The 20,598-nt window shown below is 41.9% G+C and overlaps 2 protein-coding genes across 2 annotated transcripts in view; one reads left to right on the top strand and one right to left on the bottom strand.

Moving 5' to 3' along the window:
- Nucleotides 1-9,657, top strand: part of SNX30 (sorting nexin family member 30) — a 52,902-nt gene extending 43,245 nt beyond the window's left edge. The window contains exons 8-9 of the mRNA XM_071424442.1: nucleotides 2,442-2,594; nucleotides 4,747-9,657. Coding sequence (XP_071280543.1) covers nucleotides 2,442-2,594; nucleotides 4,747-4,806 — 213 coding nt within the window. The 3' untranslated portion in view covers nucleotides 4,807-9,657. The remainder of the gene's footprint in view (nucleotides 1-2,441; nucleotides 2,595-4,746) is intronic.
- A 2-nt stretch (nucleotides 9,658-9,659) lies between these two features.
- Nucleotides 9,660-17,550, bottom strand: SLC46A2 (solute carrier family 46 member 2). Its single transcript, XM_071424441.1, has 4 exons — nucleotides 15,877-17,550; nucleotides 14,266-14,349; nucleotides 12,492-12,648; nucleotides 9,660-11,046 (listed from the first exon to the last, which is right to left on the bottom strand). The coding sequence occupies exons 1-4, from the start codon at nucleotides 16,934-16,936 to the stop codon at nucleotides 10,989-10,991; spliced, it is 1,359 nt and encodes a 452-aa protein (XP_071280542.1). The 5' UTR covers nucleotides 16,937-17,550; the 3' UTR covers nucleotides 9,660-10,988.
- Nucleotides 17,551-20,598: the final 3,048 nt, after the last annotated feature.

Here is a 20,598-nt window from a genome sequence, read left to right as displayed (position 1 = left end):
AACAGAATCATTGTGAAGAGGATTAGATGCAGATGCAGAACTTTGTATCACATATGTACAACTTTATGCTTAGTTCTTGCCTGCGTGTACCTCTCTCATCAGTTGAAATTGACTACTAAAATAGTCCTGGCCCCTTTAAGAGTGTGTTGGAGTTTCAGCAACAAGTTTGAGGGGTTTTTGAGCTATTAAGTAGTTGAGAGCAGGTATCAGTAAAGAAGTAGCATTTTCCCTGAGTCCAATCTACTGTCTTCCTGGTTCTTAGTTGTTAGCTAATATTTAGTGTCTCCATTGGTAAAAAGAGATAAAAGTATCAGCTTTGATGCTTCAGCTTGGGCTAAATTTGATGACAAACATATAAATCTCTGCATTTGAGTTTTCACTGATATAAAGTGCTTAAATGCTGTTAATTAACTTAAAATTTTGTCGTAACTACTGAATGGCAATTTATGTACTAGGAAGCTGCAGTTTGTAAGGTAAGGCATTTGCACACCCAGATAGGACTGCTGCATGTGCAGACACTATTTTCATGATGTCTTTGGAGACTTAGTTGGAGTTAGCTGTTGTTGTTCTTAATGAGAGCACACATGACACATCTCCTGACCACTGGGTTATCCCTGTAGCTCTAAATTCATACAGCCCTCTCAGCCTGAGCAGCCAGAGACTTGCTGTGAGAAAGAACAGATTTCTACATATCTTCATTGTGGTTTCAGATCCTGGCAGAAGAAGCAGGGAGCTGGTGAGTGCTTAGAAGCTAAGTTAGTTAGATTGGGAAATCTTACAGGGTTTTGCTTCCAGACTTCATAAATATTTCTCTTGATAGCCTAGATTTCCCCATTAAGATAGCAGAGTACTTATGATGCAAGGCATGCATGCCTTGAGGGGAGCATCCCCTAAATCTTACAGTCACTGACTTGGTTGTTCTTGTCTGCAGCCTGTGAGGAAACTTCATCTGGAGTTGTAGCAGAGTGAATTCTGTAGCCATAGGTATAGTGCTCAGACATGGCAGTGAGAAAAAGTATCTACTGAACCTCCAAGCTGCCTGTAGCGTAAATTCAGTTGTGTGAATAAAGGGGAACTCAAATCCCATGAGTGTAAAGAGCTCCTGCATGTCAAACAGGTTGGTTTATTGAAGAACAGATGTAAGACCTTCTGTGAGTAATAAAGTGATCAGTCCTAATCCATGTCCTGGAGCAGAAACACAGTCAGTGTGTTTCTGCCTAAATTGAGTACCTTGCCAAACTGCAAGATAGTAGCCCACCTCAAACTTCATGTAAGTATCCATGAAAAGCTTCTTATGTAGTCTGTTAATCCTCTTCCTTCTTTCACACTCCTCCAAGTTTACTAATAAAGTATCAAGTACGAGAGGAGCTATCCCAAAGTTCTTCAAATGTTCTTCATTCTGTATTTTGCCTTCGTACAAGTCACAGCTTCCAGAGCAAATGTTCACCTCTCACTTTGGTACCAGGATTCAGGAGTTTCTTCTTCTGAGCTCATGGGCTTAGTCTGCATGTCCTTACAGCATTCCTGTCTGTGTGGACCATGCAGCAGTGAGAAGGGAAAAAAAGGTGTTCGTCTTTCCTGCTTGAGGAAACACTAGTAAATTATTCCTGTATTTGCCTGGTGATATACATTATATTAGTTAAAACATAAGCAAAGAACACCAACTTAGTTGGTCTAAAGTGTGTGTACCTTTAGACCAACTAAGTGAGTTGGTCTAAAGGTAGGCGAGTGACTACTGTCAAAAATTCATTTAAATCTCTACCTCAGCTTGCAGCAGGCTGTCCTTCAAGATGTTGTTTGTTGCTTTTGCATGGTTGCATGTCCATTGTTGAGCCTAAAAGTCCATGAGCCAATCCCATGTTGATGATCACGAGTGCTGCGCAGTTAAATTTTGTTCAGGAAGCCTGGAATGTTAAAAGTGGAAGCTAAAAACTAAGGACTTAGAAATTTTATTCTGCAGTTGTCAATACCGAGGTGTCTTACCCACCTTTTTTGATAAACCTAAATATTGTTGTTATATACACACTGGTGTAAATTGGGACATTCCTACTGCAGCTGTAAATGGGAAGCAGAAGAGCTTGCTGTGGAGCTAAGCTGCTTAGTTTGAGCACTAGGAAGTGACCCTCAGTACCACTACTTACGCCAAATGGTTTTTCTGTGCCTTTAAAAGGTGCTTCCTCCACGCCTCTATATCAGGCATAGAGATGGACAAGCACAAGCGCTCACCCACCTCAAACAGCAACAAACAAATTAAACAATCTCATATCCTCTCTAGTTCAGAACCATAGCTTTTTCCCTGCAGCCATAACTCAGTTGATTCAGGATAACTACTGCTTTGTGAACTTACCCTTTCTTCTGTAGTTCTGCTCAGTAAGGTTTGAGCTAATTCAGCAATCTAGCACGCTTACTGACAGTTTTAATCCTCATTTATCTTGCTGCAGGTACCCGCAGATGTTGAGAAATGTCAAGACCGAGTAGAATGTTTCAATGCTGACTTGAAAGCAGATATGGAGAGATGGCAGAACAACAAAAGACAAGACTTTAGGCAGCTACTCATGGGGATGGCAGATAAAAACATCCAGTACTATGAGAAGGTATGTGTCACTGTTGGAGCACTGGCCGGAATAAGAGTAGTTTATTTTCCTCTGAAATGGTGATAATTCTTCAGGAAATCTTCACACTGTCTTGAAGACAAGAATATTAGACATCTGAAGCTGCTCTTTGTCAGAGTTGGAAGTTGTGGTCAAGTGAACTCTGTCAGACTAGTGGTCTTTTGCAAGTCAGCACTCTAACAGCGTTTTATCATGCATGCTTGTCTGTTTTGCACTTTTGAATTGAACAAATTACTGAGCAGCAGCGGTAGTGATTAAAAAACCCCAGAATTACACATACTAGTAATACTATGAGAGTAGAAAAATCCCTTGATTCTGCCTTTTCTGAACAAAACTACATGAGTTAATGCACGGCCACAGACTCATATATAGATTTAACTTATACATCTGCTATGTATAAGTTATTCTAATTCCTGTCCCTTTGTGCATCATTCTGTCCCTTGTATATTAGTCCTGAAAACAGCTAGCCCTCTGCCCTTTTTCAGTTCGTGTATTTGTACCTGAGGTTTAGTGTTAGATTTTTTTTATTTTTAATTAAAAGGACGTTGACATTTAACTGCATATGCTTCCAATCTAATTTTCTTTTGTGCTAGAACAGTGCGGCCCAATGCAGTGGTTGATACCATAGATCACAGCACAGAATGGTTTGGAAGGGACCTTAGAGGTCATGTAAGTGTCAACCTCCTGCTAGAGGTAGGGATGCCTTTCACTACAGTAGGTGATTCAGAGCCCCATCCAGTATGAACCAAAACCACTTGCAGAGATGGGGCATCCACAGCTTCTCAGGGAAAGGTGTTCCAGTGTTTTCTTATTCTAAAAGTAAAGAATTTCTTCCTAATTGTCTAATCTAAACCTGCCCTCTTCCAGTTTAAAGCACTGTCCCTTTTCCTATCACCACTAGCCCTTGTAAAAAGTCCTCCTCCAACTGTCTCATAAGCCCCCTTCAGGTGTATTAAATATTTATGAAATATTAAACACTTCTAGAACTACTAGGCTTATGCATTGCCTAGTAAACTATACTTAATCTTGTCTATTCATGTTTACACATCTGTTTTACAAGCTTCTTCCTGTGCTAGGTTACCTCTCCATGTAATATTATATGCAGTACCTTTTCCCCTTCCAATCATAGTTCATAACTGCTCACACAGAACTTCCTTCACCCTGGTCTCTCAGTTCTAAGGCTGCTGTGGAGAGGAATATTAGAGACTTCACTGAACATCCAGTAGTGCCTCTGCAATTGACAGTTAGATCTGTACATTAGTTTTGCTTTTAGCAAGAGGGTTTTTTGGTCAGAAAGTGTCCAGTCGCTTCAAGGTACACAACTAGAAGTACTCTATTCATCTGCAGTACAATCAGCAAGGTTAGAAGGAGGATGTCTGTCAACAATGACTTGTGGATATAAGAGCTGCTGATGAGTTTGCCCCATTTCAGCATTTAATAATTTGGATTTCACAGTCTGCATTTGCCCACTTTGACTTCTGGGCTCTATGTGGTTGAAAGACAGTAACAACATACAGTACAAGGATTGTAGTAAGTGTATGTGTCTGGGGAAATGACTCCAAAGCCTGGAGTGGCTTTCTAATAACCCAGAAACTACACTTACAGTTCCCTATACCAGGCACTACCAGTTTGTCCTGTAGTGGAGTTGAGTCCCAGAGCCATACTGGAATACACCGTGTCTCAGAATTAACATCCCTAAATGCATGTTTTCTTTCAAATAAGTTTGCTGGATTGTTAGCTGCTATTGTGTCCAAATCAGCCTTCACCCACAGTCACACCACAAAGATGTACATTTCTACTCAAAACAGTTCATCTGCCTAGCTGAAAGCTGTGATATTCTTCAGCTAGAAAAATCTAGGTTAGTATTTGGAAATCCTGGATGTTCTGATGATTTTTAATGGCTTGGGCCAGCTGATGACTTTGGAAAACTTGAATTTGTTGAATTTGTTGGGAAGGTGCAGCTATTCTAATGCTTCCTTGCTGTTTGACATTCTGGTATTTTTTCCCACTTCTGTAATAATCTGTAGAGACCCACATTACTTTTCTTCAACTTGCATGCTGTTGGTCTGGAAGGGTTGGTCAGAAGTCACATGAACTGATATAAATTAAATTTTGTAAATCTTTCTTTCTTCAGTGCCTTACGGCGTGGGAGTCAATTATACCACTATTGCAAGACAAGCCAGAGACCAAATAAGAAGTACCTTCATGGACAGTCTAGCACTTCTGTGCTCAGTACCACTAGTCATACTGGAACTGTATGGAGGACTCTTTTTGTTAAGTTAACTGAAATGACAGCTGCACTTAGTTTTTCAGAGTATCTGTTCCAGCCTATTTGAAATTTTTTTCCTGAATTTTTGTGTTTAAACAGGGGCATGTTTCATCTTTTTGAGTTATCTTGAATGGTTCCTTCTTTATTCTATGGAGTGATTGGGGTTCACAGAGAAAGTGCATGGGGATCTTGATAAAATTTACCTCTCTAGTCTGGAAGGAACTGATGAATGGAACACTAAAAAGATGAAAATAAAACTCTACTGCAAGGTGCCAAATGACATCTTTATTACCATTCTGTTTTAACCAATCCTTCTCTCTATTTTTTTTTTTTGAATGGACAAAGAAAGGCTGGGAAAGAATATTTTCTGTTTTGCTACCACCTGTGTGCTCCCTCTGGATGAGATGGTCTCTGTAGACTTTTCTGTCCAGGAATCAGGCTGGTTCTAGACAGACCATACCAGCACCAGCTGCAGATGGCTGGTGATGGAAGCATGAGCTGTGGTTTTTGTGAGTGTGGCATGCTGTTGGTTCATACTGAGTATCTTTGTTTACCTTGGTGATTATGAAGTAATGTCAGTTGACTGAAGTGTACTTGTGACTGACTTGGGGATCAAAACCAGCTTAGCTACGGGAATGAGTTGGACTGCTGCCTTTCAGGGGTTGTGGGAATGGGGAAGGATGGGTCTTTTAATTTTCCAAAGCTAGCTCTGGAAGTTGCATGGTGGAGATCTCTTATACCATGCTTTATGTATGGGTTTTACTAGAGCCACTTTAGGCTTGGTCACCTAAGATGCCTGCTGTAGTAAAAGTAGAACTCTTTTCTTTCTCCATGCTTTATTTGCAGCAGCCAAAAGCCAAAAGGTGTCAAATGCTTCCTTCCACCAAGCATCAGAGTGTGTGAAACTTGCCTTAAATGGGTTGGTGGGGGATAGATGGGTACCCTATTAGGTTCATACCTGTCTCTGCTGAACCACATGGCAAGTTTTTTAGGGCTACTTTTGTTACAGATCTATTTTCTTAGTAGCTTCTCTTGGCCTTTAGAATTGCAGCTGCTTCTGCAAGTCCCTTTTTTGTCCTTGCTCTTGCAATCCAACCTCAAGTAAATGCCTGCTTGGTGTTAATGGCCTTAGGCCTTAGGAATGCTGCCGTGATTTAACAATCCTAGTGCAGGGGGTTGGGACTCACATGAGTGTAATACTGAGATTTAGGGCAATAAATAACTCTGTGCTTACTTTCTAAATTGGAGTGATTACTTGTTCTCTGGCAACGTTCTTGCAAAGAATGTGAGCAGTGATTGATTTTGTGGAACTTCTCTGCTCTCCTGTAACAAGGTACCCACCAAGTACTAGTCTGATTTAGAATTTATTCCTTCATAAACACCAACTGAACATGCAGCCACCCTTCTCAGCCTGGTGGCTTTATGGAACTCTCAAGATGAGTTATTGCAGCACTGTGGTAGCTGTCAGGCTAATGAGATGGTGCTCTCTGCATGAAAAAGTAAAATATAAGACATTTTAAGAAATTTTTCTTTTTGGCTCAGCCTTATTGTCAGCTCTGTGGTACTAAACAAACTATGTTTCTTGTTTAAGATCAGTTTGTCAATATGCACTTTTTGGTGTAAATGAGAACTCTGGTTTAAGTTACTGTTAGGTTCAGAATCACAGACTCCTCTTTTTCAGGGGAAGTACTTAAGGGCATCATCTTGAAGTAATCTAGAATAAGCACTTGCATGCTATCCAACAGTCTGTCCTTTAGGGTTACAGTCTTCCCCATTTTCCACGAAGAAAGATCAACATGCTTTTTGAATTAGTTCAAAAAGAACGTGGAATAAATGGAATTTTGTAATTGACTCTACAACATCACTGGGACTCAAGCAAAATATAACTTGAACTAATATTTAGTTGGTCTTCCCACCATCTTAGTAAAATAAACAGCACAAGATGAGTAGAAAGAATGGTGATTTCTTTCCTGCAGGTGGTTTCATCTGATGCCTTACAATACTAAGGGAGTCTTCCTGCTTTGCTTTATGTCAAACTGAAGTGGGTGTTGCTTTTGGGGAGTTCAGCAATTAACATCACAGCTGTTCAAGAGAAGCATAATGGACAGTGGAGAGTACCAAGTGAAGCTCAAATCAGCATGTAACTGTTGAGGCTGGAGCTGCTGAAGATCAAGCTACCTTACATGATCTGGACTGAAACCTCTTAAGCTCTTACTAGGGCAGTAAAACCTGGCATTCAAAGGAAGAATCCTCTGCAGGAGGATTTGCTGCAGTGTAATAAGGGTGTGCATAGGTGGATCTCAGTTTCTACAGACTGTGGAGTGGTCTGTTCTTATGAAGAGCTGTTGTAAATCACAAGGTGACTGAGGGAGAGGCTGTGGGTGAGGTGTGGGGAGGATCCTGATTGTGATGTTTGGGGCAGCCTTGCCAGTCAGGAAAAGTACAAAAGTTGCAGGAAATTCCTGTAAGATGCAGAGTGACACTTGTATCACATAACTGTTGTTAGAAGGAAGTTGAGTCCTGAACTGACAGTAAAACTCTTAATATGTGATCCTGTAGTCCTTATAGAATGAAAGTCTTTACTTTGGATGGTCTACACTTCCCTGAGAGAAACAGAAGATGTTGGTAAAGGGAAGCAAGAATAATGCAGGAGCTTCATCTTTGAGTAACTTGTTGAATGTTAAGTCACTGAAGATGACTCTCTGCATGTGCACCAAAATGACACCAGAAGTAGTTGGTGCCCTTTTTATGAGCCTGTTTAAAATGTGGTTCTTTCAGCAGTCCTTAAATCAGCCCAGTTTTGCTCATAATCCATAACCGGGGCAAGGCCCTCGCAGGGGATGCATAATTCACTGCTGCCCAGTTACTTCTGTATAGTTTCTGTGGTGTTTGTTTCTTCTGTTAAGAGGCACCAGCACAATAAAGCAGACACTGAGCTCATTTCTGTGCTCAGTATGAACCATGTATTGTTCATGTATACCTTTATCAGGATCTAAATCTTGCAATAAACATAGATGTTAAAACATCATGGCTTTTTCAGGTATACATTGAAAAATGAAAAGGTAATATGTGTAGCCCTAAAGACACAAACAGTTTTGGTGTGAATTATATTAAAGAATAAAGTATGGATTCTTCACTGAAATCTACTTGGATTTTTGCTGCACTAAAACTTATTCTGAGGATAAAGTAGTGGAATAACTGATAGAAACAAAGCAGGAGTGGCAGAGACAGTTCTGTGGAGGCACTGTGCAGTAGCCTTGAAGCAGTGGCTCTGCATAGCCTGTTCATGAAACATTTCTTCAGCTGTCAGTCCTGCAGATGCAAGGGTACAAAAGAATTCTATCCCAGATAGCAGGGACGGTTCATTATTTTAACAGGAGCCATGCTTTTGTTAAACTTGCACAATTTAACTGGATATCATTATGATTATTGTTGCAGACTGTTGAAAATCCTTGTCCTGATCATCACTGTACAAAATTGTATAGACTAAATTAGCTCGTTAGATGTTCTGTCATCTTAAATTCTGAAGGTAGAACATTCTTTCCTTGGGTGTATTAAACTTTTACTACAACAACACATAGGGAAAATCAGGACTTTTTTTTTAAAGACAGGCAAGTTGCTACTACTTGTTGGATTTTTTTTTCCTCTTGTGAAGTAAAACTGGGGATCACAGGAAAAAACTTGCCTTCTGGCAGACTGAATGTGGCATTTAAAACTTTTTGGGAGTACTGTCGAACCAATTTACAAATGAAAATGGCAGTGCTTATTTCTCTGCTTAGCACTTGAAAGTCCTGCTGAAGTATCTGACTTGCAGAAGTACTTAGTAATGAACTGGACAGGTTTTAAGGTTGCATGCCTAAAGCACAGTGAATTTGCAGAAAATAATGAGCTTTCCAAAGAGGCACAAGTAGATCACCCTTATGTAAATGGCATGCTAAGACAAGCATGTCCTAGACTACTTTGAAGGTCTTGGTATTCTATGCTTTGAAGCAAACCATTACCTTAACCTGGTGCTGGGATGTGTATCCATACTTTCAGATCAAGCTGCAGCGTTATGGCCAGTGCAACATTCCCACTGCGCAAGGAGACAGGTTGCTGAGGGCCAGTCTTACAATAAGAGCCAAAGGGCTTTTGTACAGAACACAAAAATAAAGAAGCACCGTCCTTGCTCTCGCTTCTCTGTGACTGTATCCCTCTGTCACTCCCTAAGGTCTGGAGAGCTGTGAAGGCAAGCTGGCTGTGAGCTTCACACACTGTGTTGAAGGTGTCAGTGATGGGGACCAAACGGTGCTGGTTCCTTGTCCAGACTCTTCTGCTTTCACTCTGTAAACCTACTCACCAGAACTAGAGTCACTGTTCATACCATTAAAATACAAAATGAAAGCTGTGAAAATACTTGTCTCTGTGTGAATTAGCTAGTAAACAATGTAAAAATGGGAAGGAGGCTTTTGTTTCCTGTACTTGGTCAAATCTGGCAACAATGCTCTTGTTCAGACTCGCAGGCTAGGAAATGTTGTCTTGCCTTCTGGTGCTGGCATGTTTCTATATCCTTTCATATATCTCTTTAAATATATTTTGTGCATTGTTTACTATGGAGATAGTATTGATGGAGAAAAATGCTTTGAGGTAAAACTGTTTGTAATTCTCTATTACTGTGTAAATTTTTTTAAAATGCACCATTTGTTTACCTCAATTAATTTAATGGAATGGACCAATAAATGTATTAAAAGATGACTCCTTTACTTAGAATAAAGTTTCAATTTTTTGCGGTCTTCACTGGTGAAATGATGCATGTGCTTGTTTTTTTCAGCAGCTCACTATCTTACTGCAGAAATACCCTTCCTGTAAAATTTTCCATGGTTGATCTAAATAGAAATCATCTGACCTGTTGTTGCATTACTTCTGATACTGAAAGTGAAGGAGCTGAGGAAAGATTGCGGGGGCGGGGGGATGGATGGGGGGGAACAGGGTGACAGCAACTTCCTCAGAGGCAGGGATTGTGTAATGATGAACTGACTTCTGCTTGCTATACCCCTGGCTCAAACAGAAGCTGCCTGATTTGCCTCCAGATTATTTCAGTTATTTAAGGGCTTTTAACTTTCCTTTACTTAGTCCAGGACCTTGGAAGCCACTTAATCCTTCTTAGTTCAATTAGCAGACATATCCTTGTGATATGTAAGCAGACATATCCTTGTGAGATATGCCACACTTTTGACTAATGTTTGGATTTATGTGACATCATCTCATGCTAGCTGCTGTATGGTATGAGGTTCCTTTCCAACCCAGATAAAAGCTTTGGTAACACAGTACTATTACATGGTATCAGTGTCCGTACAACTCCATAAATCCTGTAGGAGCTGTGTGCTGCACTTAGCTGTTCTTTACCTGTGACAAGAGTAGCACATTGTGGTGGTATGAGTTGAAACACCAGCATTAGCTCTTGAGTCTTAGTCCTTGCATGAGCTCTGTTGAAGCACTGTCCAGTGTGACATTCTCCCAGAAATCAGGGACATGAACATCTGTTCAGGGTTGTTTTATTGTAGGGATTACTAAAGTTCTGTTAATCTTACATATTTTTATGGTGTTATTTCTCTATTTAATGGTCTTGTACATAACATTAATTGGCCGGGCTGATAACATCTGCAGGAGATGGAGAGCTGGTGTGTCGTGCTGATGGACCTCTGCATGTGGCATGTGGTTTGCAGCTCTCTTTCATCAGCCAGAGTCACAGAACTGCCCTGAGATTTCTGAATGAACAAACAAGAAGGAAATGGAATGGAAAACCAATCCTCTGCTTTCCGCTTCCTCTCTGAACGATGTGTCTGGAAATGCCACTTTCATTTCTAGCCTATATCCTTGTGCCTCTTTGGTATTGCTGACCAGTGTAGCAAAGAGCAGAATGCTCTGAGGACTGCTGGTGTGCAATAGCTAATGCACATACTCTGCAGGATGAGGTGTGTGCTGCAGAAATAACAAGGAAAACATCTCTTCCTGGGCGAGAGGCTTAGTGGCTCAGTGGTTGTGGCATGCTGTGAAGTGGAAATACAAATGCTACGTATCCTATTGTGTTGGTAGAGACTAATGATAACAACCAGAAGATGCCTCTGTTACTCAGTCAGAATCTCAAGGGAGCCAGTGGTTGACCGTTGTTTGATGGCCACAAAGCTGTAAAGAACAATAAAAAATGCAGATAATAAGAATTAGCAAACTACCTTCTCAAACTGCAGTTTGCTCTTTCCACATCTATGTCTTAAACTTTGCCGGGGTATCTGGAGCTGGCTGCGTGCTAATGGCATTCCTCTCAATGGTCTGCCAGCCTCTCTTGTGTGCATTCAGTGACATTGGCACCATCTGTCATCCCTCACTTTATTAACCTGTGTTTGTACTGGTAATAGTACTTCTATTTGGAACCTGTATTAAAAAGCATTTGAGTAGCTAGCAGTGACCCCTGTTAGAGAGAGGGTTGCATATAAGAAACAAGTCTTTTGTGTCTGGAAGATCTGAGAAGGAAAGCAGACCCAGTGGAATGATGAGTAGAAGTAGCCTTCCTCACACTAGTAGTCCTGAAGTCACTGATTGTCAAATGCATTCACAACCCCAGAAAGCCTTTGATGCTCTGGATAAAACAGAGGTGGTGGTGGAGGAGCTTTCCTTACAGGCTCTGCTTCCTGTCTAGGTGGTGCAGCTGAGGTCAGTATACTTTGTCCTTTCAGACTTTGTACTACTCTATTTTGTTTAACTACAGCAGAGCTAGGCAAGAATTTTGCCTAGAGTGAGGCATTAGCCTATCCAGTACATGCCTTACATCTGAATGAAGATATTGTTCTTACGTGGATTAAATACTGACATTATCACAGTTCACTTTATACAGAAAGAATCTTGCCGTTTCTAGTAAAGCAACAAGCTGGAGAGTCTTGGGGAGGCTCTAATGGACAAAGTGAGACTTGGAGGGAGATCCTTCAAGAATTCTGTAAAAGTAGGTGGAGGGGTTGTTTCAGCTTTCTCTCTTCAGATTAAACTGGTTTTGTGCTTAAAAGTTGTTCCTGAAATTGTATATCGCAGTCACTCCATGGTGGTACAGTTGGGCAAATTCAATGGATCAGAAAAGTAACCATTTCCTCCACTGTGGTAATAGTGTCTCTTTGAAACATTTGAGGAAGACTGAAATTATTCTTTTCTCAATGGATAAGTAACATTTAATGGAATTTTAAAAAAACATTTTACTTTGTGTAGGGTTATTCCTTCATTCTACTTACTACTATTTTCACAGTACCAAACAATTACATTTGGGTGAATGCTTTGTCCCCAGGATTATCTGTTAAACTGCCAGATACTCTTCCTACAGCAATTCGTGTTACATTAAACAAAAATAAGATTTAAAAAAGCACTTGCTAGACATTGCAACTTTCATTCTTTGAATCTCTTTGATATTTGTTAACTCATTTCTGCAAGTTTGGTTTTTCCCCTTTTTTAAAAAATTCAATTGGTGTGGGGTGTTGTTTTCTTTTTAAAATTCTTTCCTATCTACTTTATAAATTTTAGACCTAGAATCAGGAAGTACAGAGAAAATACAGCATGTCTTTTTCAACAAAATCTTTCCCATTTCTTACCTTAAAGGGAGGAGACTCAGGCAGCCAACTAGAAAAGACAAAATGAAGCAGAAGCCGCTGTACCAGTCCAGTGTGTTTTGATAGATCTTGTTGTAGACTGTAGATGTCACTACTCCCGTGGTGACTAAAGACAGCTGCAGCAGGACAAACACCTTACCTGTAAGACAAGAACATAGTTTGTTGCTGGAGATTAACAAACCAGCTGTGGTATCTCCCTGGCAAATCCAGGATCACAATTGTGTAGTCATTGCTCCACTAACACCACATGGCATGAGCTTCTATCTGCTTCTGTTCTAGACAGCAATTAAATAATTTTTCTTTTTAGGTGTTGGACAAAAGATTCAACTGGAAAACTGTCTGCTTAAACAGTCTACATATAAAGATAGTTGCTTGTAAGAGCAGCAATAAACTGCTCAATAAGTGCTCCTTTTCCTAGAGGTAGAAAAATAGTCTAGAGCTGACATCTTCAGGATGATGGAGACATTTTAGTCAGGGTCTGCTTCTGGCCTAGGCCAGAAAAGTGATTCACAGGGTTGAAATTACAATAATGCCTGAAATGGGGATGTGTGTGTGATTTGTATGATATTTCATGTGGAAGAAAGGCAGAAACTGAATTCTAGTTGAAGCCAATCTTTACTGCAGGGTTTCTGTCATGGTAAATGGATGAAAGGGAAATAAGCCCGCTGGGACTTGCAGACTGGGGGCAAGGTCAGGGCTGTGTGCTGAGCTTGCTGCCCTTGTAGCAGTCTGCAGCCACTCAGCACCAGGAGGTGAAACTGCAACCAGAAGGCAAGTGCTGCTCTGCTGCAGGGTCCTACTCGAGGTCTGGACTGACACCATCGTCATGTGCAGCCCATATGGCTCAAGGTGGCGATTAAAAATGTTTGATTTATAGTGATTAATTTGGGATGTGAGCTGTGCTGTTTGTGGCAGGGAGATGATTTTGCTGTGGTGGATGTTGAGGGAGCACAAGCAGTAGGAATGAACTGGTGACTGAGCAGTGTCGTGTTCATATGGGAGAAAGGAAAAGGATGTGTAGGATGCAGAGGAAACTTGTTTGGAGGAGGCATGAGCAGTTTTGGGCCTGTGGTGCTGTTTGAATGAATGGCCAGTCCTGTATCTTGTGTCTAAATCTAGCTCATTGGGGTAAGGTAAAAATGGTAGGCCTCAATATGCTGCTGTAAAATACATTTTACTAATTTTTATTATGTAATTTAATGGAAAAGAATTCCAGCCACTATTCCAAGAAGGGTCAATTTTTATGCAAAAGCTATTCTTTGTAGTTAAATCAGGTGTGACAGGAACAAACTGCAAACACCTGAAGAAATCTTTAGAAAGCATAACTGAAAAAAAGATTAAAATAATCCATCCTTCCCAAAGATGGAAGCAAAAGAAGCCAGATATAAATGGTGCGACTATAACAGTGCTTCAACTCAATGTCCTGCTTTTCTTGGCTCTCCCTGCAGTACTGTGTTTTTGAGAAGCACCTCAGCTATTTTCCCTACCTTTGAACTATGCACTAATTGTAATGTTTTGAAGTATGTGCTGAAAATTCTGTTGATAAATGATGATGCAACCAAGGACAAGAAGATTGGATGTGAGAATCTTGTCCAGCAAGTTTCTCTGCTTCTCCCTTCCTGTTTGTGGTATCGTTTCCTCTGGTATTATTACACAAAGCACAGATTGCAGCAATAACTTACTTTTCTCTTAGTATTCTAGGCTGAATAAAGGGATTTCAGGGGGTTTTGGTTGGTAAGGTAACCAAAATACTCACCATAGGATGATCCTTCAACATGCTTGGACAACATGGACCTGATAGTTGGTAAGGGGATGAGGGCAAAGAGCATCACTGCCCGTGCTGTAATGCAATGAATTATGAGTTATCACCAGTATCTGCTCTTTGTGATCCAGCACAGCCACTGCTTTTGAAGATTATATGCCACTGGCTTGGACAGACACCTTGTCTCACCTTTTGTCTGCTAAAAAAAGCCACCTATTGCTCCCATTATCAGAGGTCCTTTGCCCAAACTAGACACGGTCTCTTGTTCTCAGCCAGACATCCCAGCGTGGATGGGATCCTCCCTCTCCTTTGAGATCCATGAGGATGATGATTTAAGTTTTAACATGCAGAGAGCCCTCTGTGCTACACAGCCTTGACAGGAACAGTACTTTTATAATGCTACATCTGTCTTGCATCTTGGTGCTTCTGGCTTGCAGTATTCTAGCCTGTCTCTACTGTGAAAATCTGTGGGGAGCTGGAATTACCTTCCTGTCAGCAGAACCAGCCTCAGTGAAAACATGGTCCATGTCTAGTGTATCAAGGTGTTTCTGCAATGCAGGGAATAAGCATCCAACACACTGCATAGCAGCAGGCCTTCAGGATGAAAATAAGCTTAATTATTAAGTAAGCTTTTTTATTTTTTACTTAATTTTTAAATCTTTTTTCCCCAGCTTGATTGGCTAAACAAACATAATCTCTTAAAATTTTCACTCAGTGTTTGGCTTAGTACACAAATACAATATCCTATCATCTTTCCCTTTAGAAAAACTTTGTTTACTTTTCAATTCCCCATTCCCTGTAGGGACAGAGAGAAAAAGCACTTCAGGGCATTTATCTCCAGTGTCTTTCTCATTCTGAGAAACAAAACCTTAAAGTCATGCAATAGATAATACTCTGTGAGATAGCTCTGGCACAATGCATGCAGTTCTTGGATTTTGTTTTTCATCACAGGTTAGCTCCCAGAAGTAAACTTCCCTTTCCTTTATCATGGGATGCTGCCCTATCTATTCTTACCTGTCCCTTAGTAATTTATGTAACAGTATGAGATCTGTAAACTACATTATTGTGGTATTTTACAACACCAATGTTTCATTAAGTTTCCCATCAGCTGTAAGTGCCTTCATATGACAAAAATAAATCACACCTTAAGATGTTCCCATAATAGGAAGCCTTTGCCATTTTGCTTCTGTTGTAGCCTTAAGCCTTGCCTCAAAGGAAGCAAGTGCTTCCTATTGCTGCAGTGGTGCAATCCCACTAGTACAGGGAGTCAGCAACAATTCCCAGTCTCCCAGAGTGTGAACACTGTTCTGCTCAGATCTGGTGTGTGACCAACTGATGAATTACAAGTCAATGAGCCTTAAACTAATCCTTGGCAGACGTGTATGCCTCCTCAGGATATTGTTGAGTGCTGAGTCTTAAGAGTACTAAGGGAGATGTGGGGAAAGAGGACTAAAAAGAATGCTTTCTTGCAAATTGTTCCTGTGATGATCTGCCTAACTCCCTGCTTGCAAATTTGCCACAAAGCAAAGCAAAAAGCCCTTCCAGTGATGTTGAAACAACCATTTCTCAGCTGTATTTGCTCATGTGCATGACTGTTCAACTCACCAATGTAGAACAGGAACGTCCACTGCACGAAGGCCATAATGAGGATGCCAGCACTGAATGAAGCTACTCCGATCATGATCATGGTAACATCCCTCATATATCTGGAGAACACAAGAACTCCTAGGAAACTGGTAATGAAGATCACATACCCAGCAGCATTGCCATGGCCAATCTCCACAGCATTCCAACTTAAAGGTTCCCTGAGCAAGAACAGTGGGAGTACGTTCATGGCACCAACCACAGCCAGGTCATAGAGTATTGCTGCCACAAACAGCAGGATGATGATGAGCTTCGACGGTGACACTGGAGTGAAAATGCTGTTCTCTGAAGGCTGGGAGCTCCCTGCTACCACTGCTTCTGGTAGCTGACCACCTACCTCCTCTGCACTCTTGGCTTTGGCTGGGCAGGAAGCTGCTGGCTTGGGGACTGTGAGGACAAAAATGCTGTAGAGGAGACAAAAGGCATAGCAAGCAATGCTGCAGCACACCAGCACGGTGCCTTCTCGGTAGCGGTCGCTGAAGCCAACAAAGAGGTAGCCAGATGCCATGCTTCCCAGAAAGCCAGCCAGGCCATATACCAGTTCAATAATGATGAGCCGCAGAGACCTCTTGCTTTCAGAGGACCCCAGGGATCCCAGAGCCATGATGCCTGCCCAAAGTGTGGTGAAGCCTCCTGTCAGCCCATTTAAGGCAGCAGCCCCATACATCACCTCCACTGGCCAGCCCAGCAGAATCAGGAGGAGCAGGAGAGTTTTGGAGCCCAAATAACCAAGAAGAGGGAAGCAGATGGGGATCTTGCGATGTATTCTGTCCCCCAGCTTGGATAAGCCATAGGCTGACACCAGTGGGCTCAGGCCCAGAACTAGGTTGTAGATGATATAAAAATTAGATACAGCCTTCTGCTGAGCATCTTCCAGGACGTGGGAGGGAGCAGTGCTGTTGGTCTGGTTGTAGTAGTTCTTCACTACCAGCAGCAGTGCTGTGTCGTAGAAGGCACTGGCCACTTGGGAACCCGCGACCACTGGCTCAATCCACGTCCTCATTGACATTATTCCCACCATGCTGCTAGTTGCCACCTCTTCTTGGAGAGAGCTGCTTTCAGCAGCGTTTAAGGAAACAGCATGCGAGGAAACAGCTCCTCAGAAGGTCTGCTCTGGAGGCATGTTTAGAAACAAGCAGCAGAAGGTCTGCTGGGCTGCACAGGACTGGAGAGTTGTGCAAGAGATGATCTGGCTGGCAGGATACTCGCAGCTCACCTTGCTATGTGTACACACACCTGCACATCCCTGCGCTGCTCTGAGCTCTGGCTCAGACATGGGAGGCTTTTGTACAGCCAGAGAACGCCCTGCACTCGTCAACTGCTGCTGCTCCTCTTCCTGGTGTAGTTTCAACAGAGGTCAGATGACCTGGGGAATTTCTCTCTCCCAGAATAGGAAGTGAAAATGCCCTGATCAAGTAATTGCTGTAATTTGGGGTGGTGGTTTCTTTTTGTTTGTTGACGTTTTGGGTGGTTTTTTTTCTTCTTTTGGTGTCCTTCATGTGTCAGAGAACTCTCAAAGTGGTTGTGGGGGCAGGGAATGGCTATGTGCCTTTTTATCAGATAATTTGTGAATTCCCCTTTACTCCCAGCTCATTTTTCTTTTTTTCTACACAAATATGACATTGTTTCTTTTGCTTTTACCTGCTTCTGTCTTCCCTGTTGCTGTATCATGCCCCTTATGTCATTGTTGTTTCAATAATTCAGTCAGGAAATTACACCAAAAAGAAATTAAAAGGCGAAAAGTCTATTTCTGGTAACCTATCTCCTGTGGCTGCCACTCTGCTTGCTGCATCCTTTGGCTTTACAATGTGGGAATTTGCAAGAGGAGGCAATTTATCCAGAGGCATCAATGACTGCTGTGTCTCAGTAATCAGCCTCAGCTCACCTGCAGGCTGAGGTGGGTGAGAGTCCACCTCTGGAGAAGAGAAGAGTTTCCAGCCCTAGCTCCTCAGGGAGATGGCTGTGCATCTCTTCAGGTGCTTATTTCCATAGACTCTCAAGCTTTGCAGGTTGAAGTCAGTTTACAATTTTCTGCTGCCTGAGGGGCAGGTAAAGTGACCCACTCAAGCAGGGCCCCGTGGGCACAGCAGTGCTGCTAGCCAGAGGCACAAGAAGCTCTTGGACCAGGATATGGTGCAAGCAGGCTGCCAGCTCCAAGGACAATGCTTGCAGTCCCAGCTGCAGGAAGTACTTGAAGGATATTTGGCAGTCTCAAAAATGCTAACTTAAATGATAATGATCTCATTCTGTACTGGTTTAATGAATCATAACAGGCAGAAAAACAATCTGTTCTAGGAAGATTTATGGTCATTACTTTAAAAATAAATTACTGATGAATTTGAAAAAACAATGTTAAAGCCTCCATCTGTTGGACTCTTTGTTGACTCAGGTGACATTTACTCAATGCCATGGCTCAAGAGTTTCTTTTTTTCACTCTGTTTGGTTTGCAATAATTTTTGGCTTATATTTCAAATACAGAAAGAAAGGTACAGGATCTAACAGGGTAAGGAGTGGGGAACTGACCACTAGAATGATTTGCTCTAGAAAATTCCACCTTCATCAGAGAATTTTTTGTTAGACCAAAAGGCTTTTAGCCAGCTCTAAGTTTTGTGTGTTGTGCCAACAGCTGCCTTTTTTTCTTTTTCCCAGATTAGCTGCAAAAGGTGTCTAGTTTCTTCAGCTTTTTTTGAGAAGGGGGACAGTTTTTTTTCAGCAAACCCTGAAATATATCCAGAAGACAGAAATTCCAGACAGCCTTACTGAATACCCCACAGCATCAGCCTGTGACCAGTTTAAGCAACAAATGCAACCAAAGGAACTACCTTTCTACCTAACTACATTTCAGTTCACCCAGGGAGCCTTGTGTCTCCCACCAGAATTACAGGGCGAGAAAAATTACTTGTCCCATTCAAGCTTCAGTTTGGGACACGGGGTCTGGTGCAAAGGAATCAAATTGGAGTGCAGAGGTGTGTTACAGTCACTGTGCTCAAGACACTATAATCTGCTCCACTCCTACATGAGGGATATATTTCCTCCACACTTCGTTGCACATACAGACTGCTTGGCTTATTCAGCCAACTCTGTTCGGGCCTAGATAGCTAATGAACTGTGCTTAATGTTCCTAGTGATCTCATGAATTTTGTCTACATGTCTGGGATACTCTGTGTGTTCACTCACGTTAAATGTACTTTTTAGAACTAGTTCTCATGGAAGGATATATTTCCATGTCAGTAATTTCAAAACAGTAAGTGCTAAAGTAGGAGTTTAGCTCAGGCTCCAAAATATTTACTACTGCAAAACAATTTTCACAAATACCATATTCATTTGATGCCACAAAATTTTCAAAATTACTATTATCGAGTAATTTTTCAGACTCCCCTGTTTTTATAGTGCTAATATTTATAGGGACATTTGCATCTGCTTTAAAATATGTTCATGCAGCATAAGTTTGGTGGAGCCTCAAGAGAGTGGTCCTTGACATTTAAGAAAAATGTATGTACAGAATCAGAGACTATCTTAGCACACAAATACAATGGTGTAGCCTACTGGAGAAGGACCACACAGTTTTAGGGCATTTTTCCCTAGAATGGTCTTGTCTGGAGGCCCACTAGAGGAATAGTCAGCACGTTTCACCAGCTCTTCAAAGTTTGTCAATCTGGCCAAACCAGAGCTGTTTTATGTTTCTCTGTGGTGATGTTTTACATTCCTCTGCTGTTTCTTTTTTCTTCAAACCATTTATAGCAATTCCATCACTTTTTCTTTCTGAACAGAGTTGCCATAGGGATTTCAGTATGCTAGGGGACCTGGGCTACACTCTGGAACTTGGTCTTCAGCATTCCTTGTCTGAAGAGGTCCTTTTGAGATCCAGGACTGCAATCCAATGTGGGCAAGTAAGCCCTCCTCATCTCTTTCCCTTAAGCCTGCTATTAGGATCTGTGATTTACAATCCCTGCCTGGCAAGGCATTTTGCCTCCAAGGTGGTAAATCAGCTCTAACTCCTCCTCTTCCTACTTGGTATGTGCAGATCATCCTCTCCACTGTGGCTTTGTGGCAGTGGTAAAGTGGGGAAACATGACTAGAAACTGTAAAGTGCCTGGGTCTGATCCTGGACGGAGCTGCAGCCCCACTACAGCTCCAGAGGGAGGGAGAGCTGGTTGAAAACACTGGGGAGAAGCAGCTGTTCTAGTGATGGCTGGTTTTCCTTTGGAAAATACTTCCTAAGTGACCAAAACATTCTGTGGTTTGGGAGACTCGCTTCCTCAGTGGCTGCCATCTAATTATATACAGCCCCTGTCCTCACAAGGTGTGTGGTTCTGCTTGCAGGGATGGGGGAGATGGAGGGAGGATGGGAGCTGTGTGGAGAGTCAGGGGCACAGGGATGCAGCATTCTAGCCCAAGGCAGTTGCTTGCTGGATCCAGAGCCACTGATGGTGGAAGCTAATGCCCAGACTGTGTTAAAAAACATCTATCAGCCTTGTTTTGTGGCTCTGAGAAACAACATCAATGTTGTTTGGACACTCAGGAGTCTGGTGTCAGTGTCTGTGGCACCATTACTGTAATAAAATGCAAGACCATGCCTTTACAGGTGCACATGGAGGTGCCTCAGACACTGAGACCTCTGGGCCAGCAGTCTGGCATTTGGGATCTCCAGCATCATCAGACATGTGGGGATCATCTATGGAG

Source organism: Agelaius tricolor, unplaced genomic scaffold, assembly GCF_023055355.1.
Source record: "Agelaius tricolor isolate 1412-34295 unplaced genomic scaffold, bAgeTri1.0.p SCAF_4, whole genome shotgun sequence".
NCBI classification, from domain to species: Eukaryota; Metazoa; Chordata; class Aves; order Passeriformes; family Icteridae; genus Agelaius; species Agelaius tricolor.
The sequence above is the reverse complement of the archived record's forward strand: the minus strand, read 5'-3'. Positions and strand labels throughout refer to the sequence as shown.